The sequence below is a fragment of the Mandrillus leucophaeus genome, unplaced genomic scaffold (genome assembly GCF_000951045.1).
Source record: "Mandrillus leucophaeus isolate KB7577 unplaced genomic scaffold, Mleu.le_1.0 Scaffold995, whole genome shotgun sequence".
Taxonomy (NCBI): Eukaryota; Metazoa; Chordata; class Mammalia; order Primates; family Cercopithecidae; genus Mandrillus; species Mandrillus leucophaeus.
The window spans coordinates 448,268-468,062 of record NW_012110863.1 but is presented as its reverse complement, the minus strand read 5'-3'; the positions used below and the strand labels follow the sequence as shown (position 1 = coordinate 468,062).

The following is a 19,795-nucleotide window of genomic DNA, read 5'->3' as shown; positions in this document are numbered from 1 at the left end:
TGAGAGCCTCTCTGGGTCTCACTGATGAGGTCTGAACATAGGGAAGGGAAGTCCTCCTGGCTTCTCCTGCGCTGCCTGCGAGCCTTTGCTGCATGGGAGGAGCCCCAGGACAAGAAGCGGTCCAGCGGCTTTTGTGAGCTGGCTTGGGATGCTGAGAGATTTGGGCATTCCCTTGGCCATCCTGAGGAGGGCTGGGCCCACATGATGGGATCAGTGCAGGTGGGGGTGGTCCTGCTCACCGGCCTCACCCCTGTAGCTGCAGGAACTTGAAATCCCCACCCCATACTTGCTTTCTCCTTCCTGCCACAGTATCCCTCCTCCTCGCTTTGCTGTTCCCTGTGCCTGTGGGTTTCTGTCCCTTTTGTCATCCAGTTCATGCTTATTATCCTGGGAGGGTCCCCAAAGGGTCTTTTCCTCCCCCCCTGGGTCCTGCGCCCCTTGGATAAGCTCTAAAAAGTCACACAGTGCCTTTTTTTAGTAGAGTTTTCCCAGTTGATATCTGGTATTTCCAAGGCCATTTGATAGTTCCCTACACCGGATGGTGAGCCCCAGGTGGGGAGGGGTGGTGTTTGGTTTTGCCCATCCTGTGTCCTGGTGCCTACTGCAGTGCCTAGGTACAGGAGGTGCTTCCAGAATGATTCTCCAGCTAACAAATGAATGAGATAGTCCCCAGCTGTTTGTGTAAACGAGTGAATTCCCATGACTCCTTTTGAGCCTGGTGTTTCTTTCCCAGTGCAGCAGGGCACTGGGAGTGAAGGGGAGAAGAGGGCCTGGGGAGTGGGGATGCGGGTGTGCGTGTGAACCATGGTAGGAAGCCTGGGTTTTATTCCAAGGGACAGAGGGACCCACTGGAGGGCTCTGAGCAGAGGAGTGATGGGATCTGACCTACATTTCTAAAGGATCACTGTGGTTAGCGTGGAAAGATTAGCCAGGCGGAGGGAGAGGGCTGAGGAGAGGATGGAGGTGAATTAGAGGGGTGGTGGCATCTGGAAGATTGGGGTGGACTGGGATCTGTCCGGAATGTAGAGCCCACGGGTGCAGCGTTCTGGGCCTCAGGATCTCGTGATGTGTTTGTTGCTCTGATCTGTGCTCTAACTTTTCACAGGTGAGCCGTGCTGTGGCCCTGAGTTTCCCACATTATAACACACACATAACTTTTCAATCAACAAACCTTTGCTGCCCCCAAAGCCACCCCAGGAGCCCCTGGGGCCCATGTGTGCCAGTTTAGGCCGCGGTGGCCCCACCTGCAGCCGGCTAGCTGTTCAGACTCCTCCTGCTGCGCCAGCTGCCTCCTTCCATCACAGATGATACTGAGTTGCCACCAGTCACATAAGGAAAAGGCACCCTCAAAGTCTCAGCTCTTTAACCTGCCATTCTGGGCCTCTGCCATCCGCTGCCACCCTGTTTTCCAGCACTATTCTGCATAACTTCCACCGTGCTCGCCCGCTGTGGCCAAACAGCACCGCTCCTTGCTTGCTTTTGGGGGTGCTCCTCTTCTTACCTGGAATGCCCTCTCCTTCAGTTTTCACATGTCAACCTCCTAGCCATCCTTCAGAGTTGTGTTAGTCTGCTTGGTCACTCACAACAAAGTATCACAGACTGTAGGTCTTAAACAACAGACAGTAATTTTCTCATAGCACTGGAAGCAGACATTGGAGTCAAGGTCAAAGTGTTATTTTGGGAGGCTGAGGCAGGAGAATTGCTTCAGCCCAGGAGTTTGAGACCAGCCTGGGCAACACAGTGAGACCCCATTTCTAAAAAAAGAAAAAAATGAGCCAGGCGTGGTGGTGTGAACGTTGTCCCAGCTATTGAAGATGCTGAGGTGGGAGGATTGCTTCAGTGTTGAGTTTGAGGCTTCAGTGAGCTATGATCATGCCACTGCTCTCCAGCCTTGGCAACAGAGCAAGACCCTGTCTCAAAATATATATATATATATTCACCTTGTATCTTCACACGGTTATCCCTCTGTGTGTGCCTGTGTCCTAATCTTTTCTTAAATGGACACTAGTAATATTGGATTAGGGCCCACCCATATGACCTTAATTACCACTTTAAAGACCCTCTCTCCAAATACAGTTACATTCTGAGACATTAGGGGTTAGGGCTTCAACATAGGAAGGGGGTGGCGGGGAGGGACACAGTTCAGCCCGTGACTAGGATCTCACTGAGATACCACTTTCCCCTCTACCACCCGCTGTGCTCACACACCATAGCCTGTTAGTGGGCTTCTTTCTAGCACTGGTTGCTCTGTCCTTTGGTGTTCACTCATTCATTCATTCATTCATTCATTCATCTAAAATAGTATTAAGAGACCATCTCGTCCAGACTCCTGGGCTGTATTATTCTTTCTGAGTGCTGACCACACCAACTATATCTGACACAGGTCACCTGGGACATTTAATTTTTTGTTAATTCATCAAACAGAAAATTTCTGAACACTTCCCATATGCAAGGCATCGATCCAGATGCTAGGCAGCAGACACAGCAGAAGGAGTCTGAATGCCGGCCAGCTGCTGGTGAGGCCGCTGATCTGCCTTTGCTTTTAAATGCAAAGGTGAATCAGAGTTGGCGCTTCCAGTTAGTTAGAGAGACATGATAACTGGCATATACAGTCATACAAGAGAGGACATAGACAAAATGTTTGGAATTTAGAGCAACACCAAATCACATTGGTCTTTTTGTAGGTGTGGGGAGATGGCAGATGAGACTACAAGGGAGAAGTAACATTTGATCTGGGACTTAAAGATGGATAAGATTTGTGTAGATAGTAAGTAGGCTTTTGAGTTTAGGCTTTTTTCACTTAGCATAGTGCATTTGAAATACATCCTTTTTGTGTGTGTGCTATTCATTCACTTTTATTGCTGAGTTCATTCTATTGCTGAGTACTAATCTAACATGGGGATGCATCAGTTTATTTATCCACTCACTGTTGAGGGAGAGTTAGGTTGCTTGGCTTTTGCTGTTACGAATCCAGCTGCCATGAACATTAACATTACAGATGTTTGTGTGAACACAAATTTTTATTTCTCTTGGATAAATACTGAAGAGTGGGATTAGTGGATTGTATATGTTTAATTTTTAAGAAACTTCGGCACTGCAAAGTGGCTGTACCATTTTGCATTTCCACCAGCAGTGTATTAGAGTTCCAGTTGCTCCATATCTTTGCCAACACTTGATATTGCTTTGTTTTGTTTTGAAATTTTTAGCCATTCTAGTAGGTATGTAGTGATAGCTCTTATGGCTTCATTTGCATTTTCTTAATGACTAATGATGTCAAGCATTTTTTTATGTGTTTATTTGCCATCCAAATATCTTCTCTGGTGAAGTTTTTATTTAAATCTTTGGTCATTTTTTATTGCCTTGTGCTTTTTATTATTATTCTTTGTTGTTAATATGGACATCATTTTGTTATTTTTAACAAAAATAACAAATAGGCAGGGCATGATGGCTCATGTCTGTAATCTCAGCACTTTGGGAGGCTGAGGCGGGCGGATCACCTGAGGTCAGGAGTTTGAGACCAGCCTGACCAACATGGTGAAACCCTGTCTCTACTAAAAATAAAAAATTAGCTGGGTGTGGTGGTGCACACCTGTAATCCCAGCTACTCGGGAGATTGAGGCAGGAGAATCGCTTGAACCCGGGAGGCTGAGGTCGCAGTGAGCCGAGACCGCGCCACTGCTATTGCACTCCATCCTGGGTGACAAGAGGAAGACTCCGTCCCAATAAATAAATAAATAATAAATAAAAGTAACAAATAATAACAAAAATGGTTATTATTTAATAATTCAAGATTCAAGTACTTTATCAGTTTTGTGTTTTGCAGATATTTCCCTTCTAGTCGATGGCTTGTCTTTTCATTTTGTTGACAATGTCTTTTGAAGACCGTACGTTTTAAATTTTGACACTATCCCATTAATCAGGTGGTTTTCTATGTTTTTTGTCCTATTTTATTGCTCATATTTTTGGTGTTGTAACTAAGAAATCTTTGCCCTACTCAAGGTCACAACAGTTTTCTCCTGTTTTCTTCTAGAAGTTTTCTAGTTTCAGGTTTCACCTTTAGGTCAATGATCTATCTTTAATGTGGACCAGACACTGGGCCCACAGGTGTGGAACCACAGAGGAATGAGACAGAGCCCTTCACTCAGGGACCGTCTGGGCAAAGGAGGTAGGGGTGGGAGTCACACAGGGAAGGAGTGTTCGTCTCGTGTAAGGCCTGCTGATAAGCCTGGGTCCAGGGTGCTGTGGATACACTGTGGTGTGGAAGCATGTCTGTGCCCCAGACAAGGGGCTGTGAACTGAGGTTTACCAGACAGTAGAGGGTAAGTGGAAAGCAGGAGTCCGGGCTGGGAAGCCTGTTCTGGGCTCGGAGTGGCCTTGGGCAGGCCTGGAGGCTGGATGATAGAACTCAGCATCCCTGCAGCTGCTGGTCATTTGCTGTGCCTGGGCTCAGAGTGCAAGACGGCTGGCAGGAGTGGGCAGAAGGGAGCAGGGGCCTGAGCACTCCGTGTGCCTTACACTGAAACAAAGAGGAGGTGGAGGTGGCTTCATGGCATGGCTCAGGCTGTGCTCTTTGAGGGTCGGGGGTAACTGTCTCGCTTCATTTTGAAAGTCAGATGTGTCTGTGTCATAAAGGGCCCATCCACAGGGGGCAGCGGAAGTGCTGTTATGTAACCGTTTCTGTCCCCCACTCTGGAAACAGATCACATAGCAGTTGCTGTACTTGCTGTTCCTTGTAGACTTACTCCTGTGCAAGGAACGTGTAATGACAAGGTAATCCCAGGAGCAGCCTGCAAAATTATCCCTCATATTTGTGGTTCCCGTGTATATTTAAAACACAATGCTAGAAGCGATTGATGCTGACGAAGGATAGGGCATATTCCAGGCACTGAATAAATTAACCCTGCAAAGCACAGCAGTTGCTTTCATTAGCCAGCTGGCACTGCAGGAATATAGCTAAAGCCTGTGGGTTAGAAAAGAAAATCTCAGGAATGCGAGAACAAAAAGGAAATCAGCTGCATTCAGTGATTTAACTTTATCTGACAACAATAAGGAAATCCAGAACTCACGGTGCTCTGAACAATGGCTGCCTCCCACTGGGTGTGCGAGGAGACAGACGTTCCCTGTTCTTCCCTGTTCAGCGGAGGGGATATCCACCACGACTCTGGGTATCCACGGCAGGATGCAAGCGTGAGTTAGGGCCATGCAGAGATGGTCCAGATTTTGTTCCTGCATCCTCTGCGACTAGAGATGCTCCAGCAAAATTCCGTGTTCCCTTCCTTTCTTCCTGATGTCCCCAGGAGCAAAGCAAATGAATAGGCCTAAGCTGATGTGCCACCTCTCCCTTCTCTACCTGGCCAGGCACTTTCTGGGATGGCTGCTGCCATCATGACCATGGCACTGAAGGCCTCTGCTGCCCGCGGTCCCACTGCTGCCTCCGCCACCCTAGGCACCACTGCTGCCACGTTGCCCTGTGGCTGTGAGGTGCCATAGTGCCAAGTCTTCAGCACATCCCAGCAGGCCATGATGAGTAAGGTGGACACCTCACAATTTCTTGGGGAAGTAGCTCTTTCCATATTGCCTTGATGGCCCTGTTCCCACCTCCTCTCTCTCCCCCCATGCCGAGTGTTATCCCAGGAGACCCTTCACTTCCACAGACAGACAGACAGACTGCCAGGGACCCTCCTCAGCCAGCCTCGTCACATGCCGAGGCCACAGCACTCAATGTGGTTGGGTCCAGTTGAGACCCTGCGTCTCACGACTTAAGGCTTCTGTGCATCGAATTAAGCCACTAGGGGATTTATGAGATCACCCTCTGGCTTCTCTTGTTGGGTCCCATATAGCCAGTGTGTGTCACCAGGGGCATGCGGCATTTGTAGCCTGCCTCTCCTGAGTTTGCAGAGCCGGGCTGGCTCCTCCTTGCTTTTCTCTCCCTCTGGTCAGAAGGCCAGAGTGACTGAAGTATAGTGAGCTGAGGGAGGGGCAGTGGACGTGGTGAGGGACCAGACCTCTCTACCCGTGGGTGGGGGCTCTTGCTACGGAGGGTCCTTTTTTTGCATCTGTGCTCAGCAGTGCTGGGCAAGAGGATTTGTCCCCTCCCTCCCAGGTCCTCATCGTTCAAATGCACGGAGGCATGGTGGAGCACACGGGGTTTTGCTGGGTGGGTGGGGCAGCATGCCCTGTAGTTCTTGCATTGTTTCTAGAGGAAATAGAACAGAATGAAACAGAACTGGCCTGCCTGTTGCCTGGGAAGCTGTGCCCCTGACATCACAGGGCTGTGCCCATATCCCCACTTGGCTTAGGGGCCCCTAAGTTAGGAACAAAGCAGCAGAAAAGGTTGGATAAAAGATAAGGTACTCAGACTTGATACTTTAAATTATCAGGTTCCTGAGTCTATGGTTACCATCCGTTCCCACTTTACAAAGCATTTACTAACATAAATTCATTTATTATGTTTCTGTGAAGATGCCTGGTTAAATCTGAAACCATTGCATAGGAAAGCGTTGTTGACTATTTCTGTGAAACTAGAGTGTAAACCAAAAGTTTTAAAAGTCATCCTTCAGAAATAAATTTAGGAACTGTTTCTCAGGCATGACTGTGAGTTACAAGATTAAGTTTTATAACACTAATGCTTACACATCAACATGAATGTTTTCAAGGTAGTAGTGCTGGAAGGCTCTATGTTCATGTCCATGGGGCTCTCATCCTGAAAGCAGTCTGGGGACTTTATTTTTTTTTTCAACTGTTTAGAGATATGTATAAGTCTTATGAGAGAAGGATTGTCATTGCCTTCCAGTTCTCTTTTGTGCTTGCCTATTAATTCAACACCTATTTAGTGAGTGGCTCATGCCTGCTGGGACCTGTGTACCTTTGTAGGAGCTCCCTGGCTGGTGCGGCAGGGGCAGGGAGACACCCATATGCATGTCTTCAGTGAAAGCCAGAATCTAAATATTCATTAAATATTCATTAATATTTTTTGAGCACCTACTATGTGCCAGGAACACGATGGTGAACAAGGGAGGTAAGGCCCTGCTATCACGGACCTTCCCTAGTGGCACAGGAAGGCAGATAACCCATGACAGATAATCAATGGCAGATAATCAATGGCAGTGAGAGTCTTCGTTTGATGATAAAGGCTCTGAAGGAGTAAACCAGGGGCTGTTTGGTGAGATGGGAGAGCTACTTTAGAGGCACAGACTGACCGAGGAGAAAGGAGCCTGCCGTGTGAGGAGCTGGGGAATGTTCTGGTCAGAGGGAACAGCAGGGGCAGAGCTCTTCCTTGGGAACTAGCCGCTCATGCTCGGAGCTGGGAGCAGCCATGTGAAGCATGGTGAGCTGGGGAGAGTGATCAGGGCCAGGCGAGGAGGTGGGTAGGGCCAGGCTGCCTAGGATCTTGGGGCTGGGACGAAGACCTTGGGCTTTCAATCCCAATGCAGTGAGAAGCCACTGGGGGTTCTGTGTAGGGAGCGATGTGATCTGATTTTTGTGTATGTGTCTTAATTTTTTAACTTTTAATGAAAAAAAGTCACATAACATGAAATTTACCATCTTAACCATTTTTAAGTGGACAGTTCATGATTTGTGCTTTGAAAAGACTCCTGTGGCTGCTGAATGGGCATTAACCGGTGGTCAGGAGCAGAGGGCAAGAGCCGGTGAGAGGCAGTGGGCAGTGGTCACGGACCTAGGAGTTCCAGAAGAGAGACGATTTTCTGGAGGTTTAGAGGTGGGAATATCAGAAAGATTTTGCAAGAAAGTCTTGATTGGCATAAGCCTAAAAGGAGGGGATAAAACATTCACACAGGGAGGCCCTCAGATCGGTGAATATCCCAGGATGAGAACCGCAAATTTCATCGGAAGCGCAGAGAAGAGTCTTCTTTGGCTACGCTGCGGAGTAAGGGGTCAGCGTGGCTCAGCCAAGCTCAGGCAAGCTGTCATTTAATTTGGTGGATGCTATTGTCTGAATGTTGATATATCCCCCAAAATTTATCTATTGGAACTTAAAACCCTGTGTGATAGGATTAAGAGGTGGGGCCTTTGGGAAGGCGGCCATGAGGGCTCCACCCTCATGAATGGGATTGTGCTTATGCAAAAGAGGCTTGAGGAGCTCCCTTGCCCCTTCTGCCATGTGAGGCACAGCAAGAAGGCACCATCTGTGCAGCAGAGTGAGCCCTCACCAGACACTGAATCTGTTGGTGCCTTGTCTTGGACTTCCCAGCCTCCAGAACTGTAAGCAATGAGTTCGCTTTGTTTATAAATTACCCAGTCTACGGTTTTTTGTTGTATGAACCCAAATGGACTAAGATGGTGTGTAAGGGGAGCAGTAGGCCAGGGTTAGGCACACAGCCTGAAGTGACATTGCTGAGGGCCCCGTTGGGGGAGTTAGCAAACTCCTTGACATTTCCTTGTTGCTGAACTGTAAAATGGGGATGACAGCAGCTACCTGATGAGGTAGTCAGAAACATGAAAGAAGATGTAGGAAAATGCTAAACATGGTGCTGGGCTCTTAGTTGGTGTTGCTAAATGTTAGCTTAAAAATACAGTAAAATGGGCTGAGTGCAGTGGCTCATGCCAGTAATCCCAGCACTTTGGGAGGCTGAGGTGGGAGAATCACTGCAGTCCATGAGTTTGAGACCAGCCTAGGCAACAAGGTGAGATTTCGCCTCTACCAAAAAAAAAAAAAAGTTAGCCAGACATGGTAACACGTCTGTTGTCCCAGCTACTTGGGAGGCTGAAGCAGGAGGATCTCTGAGGCCCAGGAGGTCGAGGCTGTAGTGAATTGTGATCATGCCACAGCAATCCAGCTTGGGCAATGGAGTAAGACCCCATCTCTAAAAAAACAAATGAGTAAATAAGATAAAATGCAGGATTTTGAGCAGGAAATGACTGACCCCAGCTGAATTTTCAGAAATCTGTCTTGAATATGTGGAACGGATGAGCCCAGGAGGGACTTAATGCCAATCTGTGCTGGAGAAAAAGACAGGGCTCCTACAGGAAACATTGCAGGCCTCTGATCTGCTGGCCTGGACAGCCGTGAATTTGAGAAATGGGAGCCCTAGAGAGGAGTCCAACATGACTCTGAGGTGTTGAGTCTGGAAGAGCAAGGGAAAGGCTGTGCTGATGACAGAAATAGGGAAGTCAGGGCTGAAGCTGGTTATTCAGGGTTTGTTCTGTGCCCCAGGCTGAGGCTGGCTGTACACAGGCAGATGCCAGGAGGCTGCCCCTGGGAAGGGCTTACCCACAAGGAGAGGCATACTTATGAAACTCTATCAGACTGGGGGAAGATTTTCTGGAGGGGAGAGACTTGAGCACACTTTGGAAGGTGGTGTTGAAGTTAGCTGGGCCATGGGAGCTCGCCGGGCATCCTGGGCCTCCTGTTTGCCACTCCACCTCTCTGTCTTCTTCCTCCAGCTCTGCGCCAGGGCAGGCGACCATAGACACTGTACTTAGGTCCCATACCTTCCCTGAGCCTGTGGGCAGCACTGGCTGTCAGGTTGGAGGGAGGGAGAGGATGAGTGTGAGGTTTCCTACCTCTGGGGTGCTGCACTTACCCTTTTGCTTCTCCCTTTCATTACAAGCCCTGCCCACACCCTTGTAAACACTTCCTTTCTCAGCTCACCTCAGCTTCCCAGCTGGCATCCCAGGCACAGGCAGTTGCATGTGCAAAGGCCCGGAGCCAGGACTTGATAAATATGGCTCAAGATGCTGCAGCCCAGATAGATATGAAAGTCTCTGGTTCCCTCCTATACTGTCGTTTTTATTCTGTTTACTTCTCAATAGACTATTGTACACTATACCTAAAAAAAAAAAAAAAAGGGCTCTTAAAGCATTTTATTTACATCTCCTTTTCCTACTGCCTTGGCTCCTTCACTTTAATCCTTTGATGTGAATCTACGTTATAGGTAAGGGAATAACTACTTATTAGTGGTCACTTTGCTCTTTGGGACGCTGGTTGTTTGAGGCAGCTTTGGGACGCTGGTTGCTTGAGGCAGCTTTGGGACGCTGGTTGCTTGAGGCAGCTTTGGAGACAGAAGGATGTGGCAGACCAGTGATTCTGAGCTCTTGGTCTCAATATAGCTGCCAGATTATAGCCTCTCTCTTGGGTCTGCATTTCATATTTGGGACCTGCCTCGGCCTCTGTTTCTTATTCCAGATTACACCCTATTCCTTGTGGGTCTCCGCCTTCTGGCAGCCGTCCATAGTTTCTTATTCCGCTATTGAAGATTGTTTTCAGGTTTGAGGTGGTGTGGTTAGTGATGTGCAAATGTTCTTTTCCATTTCGTTTTTGTTTTTATCACTTCTTTTTTTCCAGTGACTTCTGCTGATGGGACCAATGAATTTTAGTCTGGAATTTCTTTTCTGCTGCTGTATGGAAATCTGTTCTTTTCCTTATTTACCGAGAAGGAATCTGAGGCTATTGGGATGATTTTTCATCTCAAAACTGTGGGAAATAATCAGCTTTGAAGCATTTCCTGTGGCCATTTGCTGAAGTCTGGGATTCTGTCAGCTGCGCCCCAACCGGATTTTCAGTGTTAATGTTTCCATGTTAGGTGGGAGGCTAACCAGATACGCCACGTGCGGGTTGGTCTAGGAGCCAGCGTCCGAGGGCTCTCATTCTTCCCCGGAAGTCCCTCCGCCGCGGCACTGCTGACATTGTAGGCCAGATGCTTCCTTGTGGGTCTCCCCTTTGGGTTACAGATGTCTAGCAGCATCTCTGGGATCTGCCAGTAGCACCCCAAGTTATCACACCATAAATGCCTCTGCACATTGCCATGTGCCCCTTGGGCTTAGAACTACTACTGTAGAAGAGGTCAGGAGCAAATTCGACCCATGTTCCAAAAAACTCCAGCTCAGTATTTTCAATGTGTGGTTCGCTTACGTTCTATTTCCTGCTGAGTCCCCTGGCAATTGAGCTATGCGCACATTCTTATTTTGTTGGTTCTCAGACTTGAATGCTTTGGCCTTCCGCTTCCCAGTGCTTATTGTGCTTGTCGCCGAGCCCGGAATGCCCTCTCCCACTCCCGGAGACTCGTCATTATTTTCTGATCATCCAGAATGGTTTCCCAATCGCCTTTCTATTTCTTGCCTTAAAAGGATAATGAAGCTGAGGCCCGAGATAACCCGTCCAATGCAGGCTCTGAAGGCAGCGATTTGGTGGCAGAACAGCATGTTTTCAGGGAGCAGGAGACATGTGTGGACTCTGACTTTCCCTGGTGCCCAGCACCTAATTGTATTCCTTAAATAGTGGTTCCCTCTCTCCTCCTTTTCTCCCTCCCTCCTTTCTCTTCTACTTTACACTGTGAAATCTATGAGTTGCAGTTTAAGTCTTACACTATTCTGGAGAGGAGAGAAACTTGGTAAGAAAATAAAATGTTGGAAAAATTTAAAGAAAACACCCCCGGAGGCCGGGCGCGGTGGCTCAAGCCTGTAATCCCAGCACTTTGGGAGGCCGAGACGGGCGGATCACAAGGTCAGGAGATCGAGACCATCCTGGCCGACACGGTGAAACCCCGTCTCTACTAAAAAATACAGAAAACTAGCCGGGCGAGGTGGCGGGCGCCTGTAGTCCCAGCTACTCGGGAGGCTGAGGCAGGAGAATGGCGTGAACCCGGGAGGCGGAGCTTGCAGTGAGCTGAGATCTGGCCACTGCACTCCAGCCTGGGCGGCAGAGAGAGACTCTGTCTCATCTCAAAAAAAAAAAAAAAAAAAAAAAGAAAACACCCCCGGAACGACATCCCCCACCCCACCAAGGGAGGGGGGTCCTAGATTGAACTGTAATTCCTTGGTCGATGTGATCCTTTGTGGTGTTTGTGAGGATTTTAGGACATCATGAGATTAATAATAGAAACCTTTTTTTCACTGTCTTCTACTTGGCCGGAGCCTGTTTATTTTGTATGACTAATTCACATCCATAAGAAAACGATTACTCAGCTGGCATTCCCACCTGTGTTTATCTTTCGGCAGCCAGGATTTGTTAAACCCTGGGCAATTTTAATTGCTGTGAAGTGTCTTCCCTGCAGGTGCGTTTCCCTCGCTTCTTTCTCTCTTTGACATTTCCAAATGAAAATAGTCTTTCTGTGTAGAAGAGCGTGTTCCTTAGATCTGGTATGTCTGTCTGCCTCCTGCCCTGAACACACATTTAACTGACCCATCACTGCGTGCTGCTGAGTCAGAAGGCAGAGCAGCGCTCCGTTGAACACCATCAACAGTTTTTGTCCGGAGGGCGGCTCATAGTTGTCGACAGCCTTTTGTGTGCCTGGCACCCGATGGACCTGTTCTCCTTTCGTCATTACAGTTTTACGAAGTTGGCATTGATAACTCCATCTTACTGGGTGAAGATGTAGAGAATCGTGTTCAAAAAGCATGGCTGAGTTCACAATGTTAACAGTGGAGCTGAATTTGGACCAGGTGCATTTGATCTACAGCCTTGGTGCTCTCCGGGGAGCAAAGATTATTCAGAGAGGCCATCCGTCCCTGGTGTTTAGGCATGTAGGTTTTGGAACCAATTTAAACTGGGTTTGAATCTTGGCTCCATGATAAACTCTGAGATTTGGGTAAGTTGCTTAACCTGTCTTGGGGAAATGAAGTTTCCTCACCTGTGAAATGGAGATGTCTTAGTCTGTTCCGGCTGCTATAAGAAAAATACTGTAGACTGGGTGGCTTATAAACAACAGAAATTTATTGCTCACAGTTCTGGAGGCTGCGTCGTCCAAGATCAAGGTGCCACTCGATTTGGTGTCTGGCAAGGGCCTGCTGTCTGGTTCATAAACGGAGTTCTCTTGCAGGGCCCTCACTTGGTGGAAGGGGCAAACAAGCTCCCTCAGGCACTAATTGCATTGATGAGGGCTATGCCTCCCAGATGCCCTACCTCCTAATACCACAGTGGGGATTAGGTTCCAACATGTACATTATGGGAGAACATTCAGATCATAGCAGGAGGTGACCCTTACCTCATAGGGTTACTGAGCCATTCACATAGAGCATTTAGCAGTGCCTTGCCAGGCTCAGAGTGAAATAGGATAGCTGCTCTCAGCTCATGACAGCGTTTATGTAAATGAACTGACTTCCTAGGTCAGAGAGCCAGGCCGAGGGGCTGGATGACAGGAGGGTAGTAGAAGTGGTGGGAAGTGGATTGGGAGGAAGCCTGAAGAAACTAGGAGTGGGCCTGGGGTGCACCTGCTCCCCTTCTAGTAGGAGTCCTTCCTGCAAGTGGTCGGAGGGCAGCATATTGTGTATTTTTTTCTTTTTCTTTCTTTCTTTCTTTTCTTTTCTTTTCTTTTCTCTTTTTTTGGAGATGGCGTCTCCCTCTGTCACCCAGGCTGGAGTACAGTGGCTCAATCTTGGTTCACTACAACCTCTGCCTCCTGGGTTCAAGCGATTCTCACGCCTCAGTTCCCCGAGTAGCTGGGACTACAGTTGTGCGCCACCCCATTCAGCTAATTTTTTGTATTTTTAGTGAAACGGGATCTCCCCATGTTGCCTAGGCTGGTCTCGAACTCCTGAACACAGGCAATCCACCCACCTTGGCCTCCTAAAGTGCTAGGATTACAGGCGTGAGCCACTCCCAGCCTATATTGTATATTTTAAATTTGAGAAGATGAGATTTGAGGAGAAGTGTATGGCTGATGGGTGGGTACAAAATAGAAAGCCTAGCCCAGGAAAACAATGATGGGAGTGAAGCTGAAGATGCTCAGGAAAAGGGAGTGTGGGCGGCAGGAGGGGGATGGATGAGGAGCATTTTCTGGGTACAGTCATGTGAGAATAGGTGGGTTGAATTCAGGGGGTCCAAGAGAATCGGGAAAGAGGCCTGATGCAACAAACACGGGCCTGGAGAGCGCTGCCTCAGAGCAGGCCACCCGCCAACCCTGAAAGGCGGCTGCATGTTCATCAGGGGCACCGTCCACAGGATCGACACATTTGTTGCCAGAGATTAAGAGAGAAGTTTAAATACTTGAACTTTGGCTGAGATGGCTTTTCCTTCTTTTCCTTAACCAAGGACTTAGACTCCTGAAATGTTGGGGAAAAGGTTGACAGGGAAAACGTCTACCCTCTTCCTGCTGCTTCTCATCTCTATATTTTTCTCTTTTGCGGTGGAGGTGGGCAGTAAATAAAAGGCGTTTCATTTCAGGGGTAACCTGGGCAGGTTTTGGAAAATGTAGTCAGATTGCAAAATCATCCTATGTTTTCATAAAGTAAGCCCTGTAATATCCAGTCCTTTATTTATTTTTTTATTTAGAGAGAGGGTTTCACTCTGTCACCCAGGCTGGAGTGAAGGGGCATGATCACAGCTCACTGCAGCCTCGACCTCCTGGACTCATGCCATCTTCCCAGCTCAGCCTCCCAAGTAGCGGGGACTACAGGTGTGCACCACCATGCCTGGCTAATTTTTGTATTTTTTGTAGAGACAGAGTCTTGCTGTGTTGCCCAGGCTGGCCTCAAACTCCTGGACTCAAGTGATCCTCCCACTTTGGCCTCCCCAAATATTGGAATTACAGGCATGAGCCACTGTGCCTGGCCTGTAATAGTCATTTCTAAGTAATTCTAATCATAACAAAGGGCGCCTTGATTAAACAAATATTTTATTAAGTCATCTCCATGAGTCAGACAGACAGGTTGCTGGTTGATTCTGCAGTAATTGGTAAAATTCATCAGTAATTCTCTTCAAGAGTCACTCCGGCTCTGTTCATTCATTTTATTTTGGGAGGGGGTCCTCATGAAATTAGTTACTGTATAGGCCTCAACCTAGGCATTCTTTCATTGTTGCTGTGGAAACCAGCAATAAAAATCGTGGGTTGAAGAAGAAAAATAACTGGTGCCGAACATCTGTAAAATACACAAGAATTAAATTGCTTTTCGTAATCCAGAATTTTAAAAAATCATGATACTTGGAACAAAGCTGAGACTCATAAGGTTCTGAACTAATTATGTAACTGAATCATTAATAGTTTTCCTTGGAAACACTATGGAAAACAAATTACACCGCCTTTAAAGGAGTGTTTCCACCGGTAGCAGCATTCACAGAGCTGCTGCCGTCAGCGCTGCAGTCTGAGCTCGGTCAGGTGCATGCCTGGACACACGCCACCAGCTGGTCACTGTTTCAATAGGGTTGGGAACTAGATGGCCTCGCAGAGAGACATTGTCAGGAGAAACGATGTCGCAGGCTGAGCAGGATGCTGCCTGTGGCTCTTCTTGTGGCTGGCTAACGGGTCGTGAGGGGAGGGGCAGCCAGGGATACTAGCACTGGCCGCCATCCCCCAGGGGCAGTTAATGAGACCCCGCCTCCTACCCTGTGCCCTGTGAGAGTGGCCATTGGAAGTGGTTGTCACTTGTGGGTGTTTTGTAAAGTGCATTTCTGATGTTCTTTGGTGCCCTGTGTCACACCCTGAGTCCGTGGGGACAGGCGGAGTCAGGGTTGGGGCTGGAAGAGAGCCGAGAGGGTGTTTAATCCAGTCCTGTTATGTTATTGACGGAAGAAGCAGAGGCTCTGAGAGGGTGAGGGATGGGCCGGGCCTCTCCTTGCTGAGGAATCACAGCGCCGGTCCCTGCTGGCCAGTCTCGGGCCGTCTTCCACATCTCTGTGTGGATTTTCCCCTGATGTCTTCAGCTGCATCTTGCTGGTTTGAACAATTTTCCTTTCATAAAATATTGCAGTTAGGGCAGTCACTCTGCCCTACAGGGTTGGGTCTGACCAATTAAAATGTGCTTCATTCATTTTTATATGAAACTCATTTTTATCCAAAAGAAGAAAAAAGTCATTTTGTGCTTCTGTGAATTCTTTCAAGTAATTCATTTATGTTTATTTTAAAAATAAGTAAATTGTTCCTTTGTCAACCCTAAAGCCACAAAGCTTATGGGCTTTTTATATGTTGACTCTGGCTGACCTGTTTTATCTGGGTATGAGATACAGACACATAGTGTATGGGTATTTGGTGGAATGCTGTGTCAGGTCATTCTGCTGAAAAGTGATGTCAGGACATCAGTAATGTGGCTAAGTTTCAGTAGTTTGGTAAAAGCTGTTGTGGAGTTGTAAAAATTAGCCTAGTATAAAGCCTATAAACCCATCTTAGGAATATTCTATTTCCAGCCAAATCATAGGTGCTCCTACTCTATGATAGTCCGCGGTGACGTGGTGTGTGGGGTAAAGTGTGATGATGTCATGACGCTGGTTCAAGTGATGGAGACATGCTTTGCTTTTCTGCTGTTTTGCAGGACAGACCCGCGAAGACAAACATGCGGAGTGCAGCCAAGCCCTGGAGCCCAGCCATCAGAGCAGGGGGCCACGGCCCAGACCGGGCACGGCCTCTGCCTGCAGCCCCTTCCGGCATGAAGAGTTCTAAGTCTTCAACTTCCTTGGCTTTTGAGTCCCGACTCAGCAGGGTATGGACCAAAATGCACGGGGCCGGGCAGGGCGCCTGGATACCCTGGGTTGGGAGGATTGAAGAGGGCAGTAGGCAGACCAGTGGCCTCTGGGGGCAGGGAAGGAGGTTCCCAAGGAGGGGTCGCAGGAGGACCAGCATGCCTGGACATGAAGGAGTGGAGCTAGCGCGTGGGAGTGGGGGCCCTCTGGGGTCCAGAAAGGAGGTCTGCAAAATGTTTAACACAGTAATTAAGGTCCTCTGCCCTGGGTTGCATGGACATCCTGGCAGTTTTGCCCCCAGCACCACCCTGGATGGGGGTCGAGGTCATGCATGATCTTTGCAGCCCCCCACAATCCAGTTGTGGTTCTTCAAGCCCCTCTTGCTGGACCCCGCAGCAGCATGGACACTGTTGATTACGCCCTTCATCAGGGAGTGCGTTCTCCTCTGGTTTTCTCCTCCCTCCATCCCTTTGGTCTCTAAGGTTGGGTGGGCCCATGACACATTCCTGGATTCATCTCTTTTCTAGCTACATTCATTTCTTTACATGAGAGGCTCTCACTGTGCAACGCCTAGCGCCTCCTTAGCTGCCCTGAGATGAATTCATAGACAGGAGCACCTACCTCATGCAATGCTTTAGAAAAATCATTACGATCTTCTAATTCAAAAGGGAGGTATTAAATAGCATGCATTTCCATCTGCAATGCCTGAGCATTGGCCTTGCGATGATCCTTAAAGCACCATGGGCATGACAGCTACAATGCAGATGGCTTTGAGATGCAGACTGATTTGAGTCGTGTTGATGACTCAGCTACGGTGAAGGCTGCTGCAGGAGTGACGGGATTGTTTTGAAATAGCAGACACTCTTGGTGAAGTTCTGAACCAAACATCGTGCCAGCTCCCTTTGTTTCATGTATTCTTGGAAAGTTCAGGGTACCTTAGAGCTAGGTAAGGGGATTGTTTTTATGAGTCAAATGGAGGGAGGCTCTAGGCTCAGATAATAATAAAAGGTGTTCCACCTGCGTCAGTGCCTGTGGATTCAGTGAAACGTGTGTGGGTCGTGGAGCTGTTCTTTGTGTAAGATTGTCATGAGCATTTTAGGACTAACACATCCAGTCATGGTGACAATCAAAAATGTGCCCTCAGATTTTCAACACATCTCCTGAGGGACAGCACTGTCCCCATCGAGAACCATTGTTCCAGGTGACAGGGTCCATTCTCATGGCTTTTAACACTCTACATGGATAACGTCCAAATTTGCATCTCCAGCTGGGACACCTCTAACTGCCTTTGTGACATCACCCTTGGATGTCCGGACACTCCCTCCAATGTAACATATCCAAAACTGAATCTCAGTGCTTTCCTCTCCATCTCTCTCGCCACCTGCTAACCTGCTCCCCCTCCATCTTCCCGTTTGTGTAAATAGCAACTCTGTCTTTTCAGTTGCCCAGGCCACAGCCAGTGGCATCACCCTTAAACCCTCCTTTTCTCACGTCTCACAGTCCATCAGTGAAAGGCCATCACTTCTACCTTAAAAATACGTGTCAACTCCAGCCAATTCCCACTGCCTCCCTTGTGACTAGTTGGGTCATGCCCCTACCCTTCTGTGCCCTGGTCCTGGTCCTTGGAACACCTGAGTCATGTCACTTCTCTGCTTCAACCATCTAGTGACTCTCCCCATTCACTCAGAGTGAAAAGCAAAGTCCTTGAAATGGCCAGCGTCCCCTCCCTCTCAGATGTGGTCTCGCTCCTCTGTGCCCTGGCTCCTGGAGCTCTAGCCACACAGTCTGCTGGTGTCTGGTGACAGCTGTCCCTCGGATTGCCAGGCGCACTTCTGCGCTAGTGTGTTTGTGTTTTCTTCTCCCTCTGCCTGGAAAGCACCTGGTGCTTCTGTAGGAAGTGCCCTTGACCTCCATCCTCCTCCTCCTGCTGCCTTGTTTTCCTTCTCAGCTCTTGGTGCCATTGCACCCATCTGCTTGTTTAGGGTCTGTCTTCTCATGGCTGGAAAGTAAGCCCCCTTGGGGAAGGGACTGTATACTTTCTTTGTTGTCCTCATTTCTGTCCCCAGTGCTTAGAAGAGCATCTGCTACCTGGTAGGCACTCAGTATTTATTGAATGATGAACACACCTGTTTTCTGGAGGTCTGATGGAACAGGAGGAGCTTGGGGATGTGGGGCTGGCCTGAGCTGGAATCCTCTGCCACTTCCCCGCTGTGAAGCTGCAGGCAAGCTGTGTAGCTGCCCTGAGCTTGTGCTTCCTTGTCTTTCAGATGAAGGTAACACCTTCTTTGCCACAAGGAGTAAATGTGGGTAAAGCGTCCTATGTGTGATTTTGTTTATTATTCTCTTATCCTGGATTCAACCATCATTTCCATTAGTTTTGTTTTTATTATCTTCAACCCAACAGCACATTTTAAACTTAGATTTTTATGTTTATTATTATTTTTTCTATATCCAATAAGCAATATATAAACTTAGATTTTTAAATGAATACATGCATTCCACAATAACAGACCATTACAGCTGCTAGAATATGGAATTTTTTTTTTTTTTGAGACAGAGTCTCACTCTGTCGCCCAGGCTGGAGTGCAGTGGCACGATCTTGGCTCACTGCAAGTTCCGCCTCCCGGGTTCACGCCATTCTCCTGCCTCAGCCTCCCCAGTAGCTGGGACTACAGGCACCCGCCACCATGCCCAGCTAATTTTTTGTATTTTCGGTAGAGATGGGGTTTCACCGTGTTAGCTAGGATGGTCTCGATCCCCTGACCTCATGATCCGCCCGCCTTGGCCTTCCAAAGTGCTGGGATTACAGGCGTGAGCCACCACGCCCGGCCGGAAATATTTTTAAAAGCAGTGCTTAAAATAAGGCCTTGGCTGGGCAGGGTGGCTCATGCCACTTTGGGAGGCTGAGGTGGGTGGATCACCTGAGGTCAGGAGTTCAAGACCAGCCTGACCAACATGGTGAAATTCTGTCTCTACTAAAAAAAACAAACAAAAAAATTAGCCTTAGCCGGGCATGGTGGCATATGCCTGTAGTCCCAGCTACTTGGGAAGCTGAGACAGGAGAATCGCTTGAACCCAGGAGGCGGAGGTTGCAGTGAGCCAAGATTGCGTCACTGCACTCCAGCCTGGGTGACAGAGCGAGACTCTATCTCAAAAAAAAAAAAAAAAAAAAAAATATATATATATATATGTATATGTAAAGGCTGGAAGCATAGGAGTGTTTTTGTTTTTGTTTTTTAATTTAAAAATACTTTATTGCTAAAAAATGCTAAGGATCATTTGAGCCTTCAGTGAGTTGTAATCTTTTCCCTAGTAGAAGGTCTTGCCTTGATGTTAAAGGCCACTGATTGATCAGCGTGGTGGTTGCTGAGGGTTGAGGTGGCTGTGGAAATTTCTTGAAATATGACAACAATGAAGTTGGCTGCATCAACTGACTCTTCCTTT

General features: G+C 48.0%; 1 protein-coding gene across 5 annotated transcripts in view; it reads left to right on the top strand.

The window, feature by feature from the left end:
- The window catches only part of SPECC1 (sperm antigen with calponin homology and coiled-coil domains 1), a 328,700-nt gene that overhangs the window by 77,167 nt on the left and 231,738 nt on the right, over positions 1–19,795 (top strand). For 2 of the 5 annotated variants that reach the window (XM_011971261.1, XM_011971264.1), the window contains exons 1-2: positions 6,298–6,350; positions 16,204–16,371. In XM_011971261.1, coding sequence (XP_011826651.1) covers positions 16,225–16,371 — 147 coding nt within the window. In that variant the 5' untranslated portion in view covers positions 6,298–6,350; positions 16,204–16,224. Of the gene's footprint in view, positions 1–6,297; positions 6,351–15,298; positions 15,487–16,203; positions 16,372–19,795 lie in introns of those variants that run through there. The other 3 variants (XM_011971260.1, XM_011971263.1, XM_011971262.1) reach the window with 2 other exon arrangements.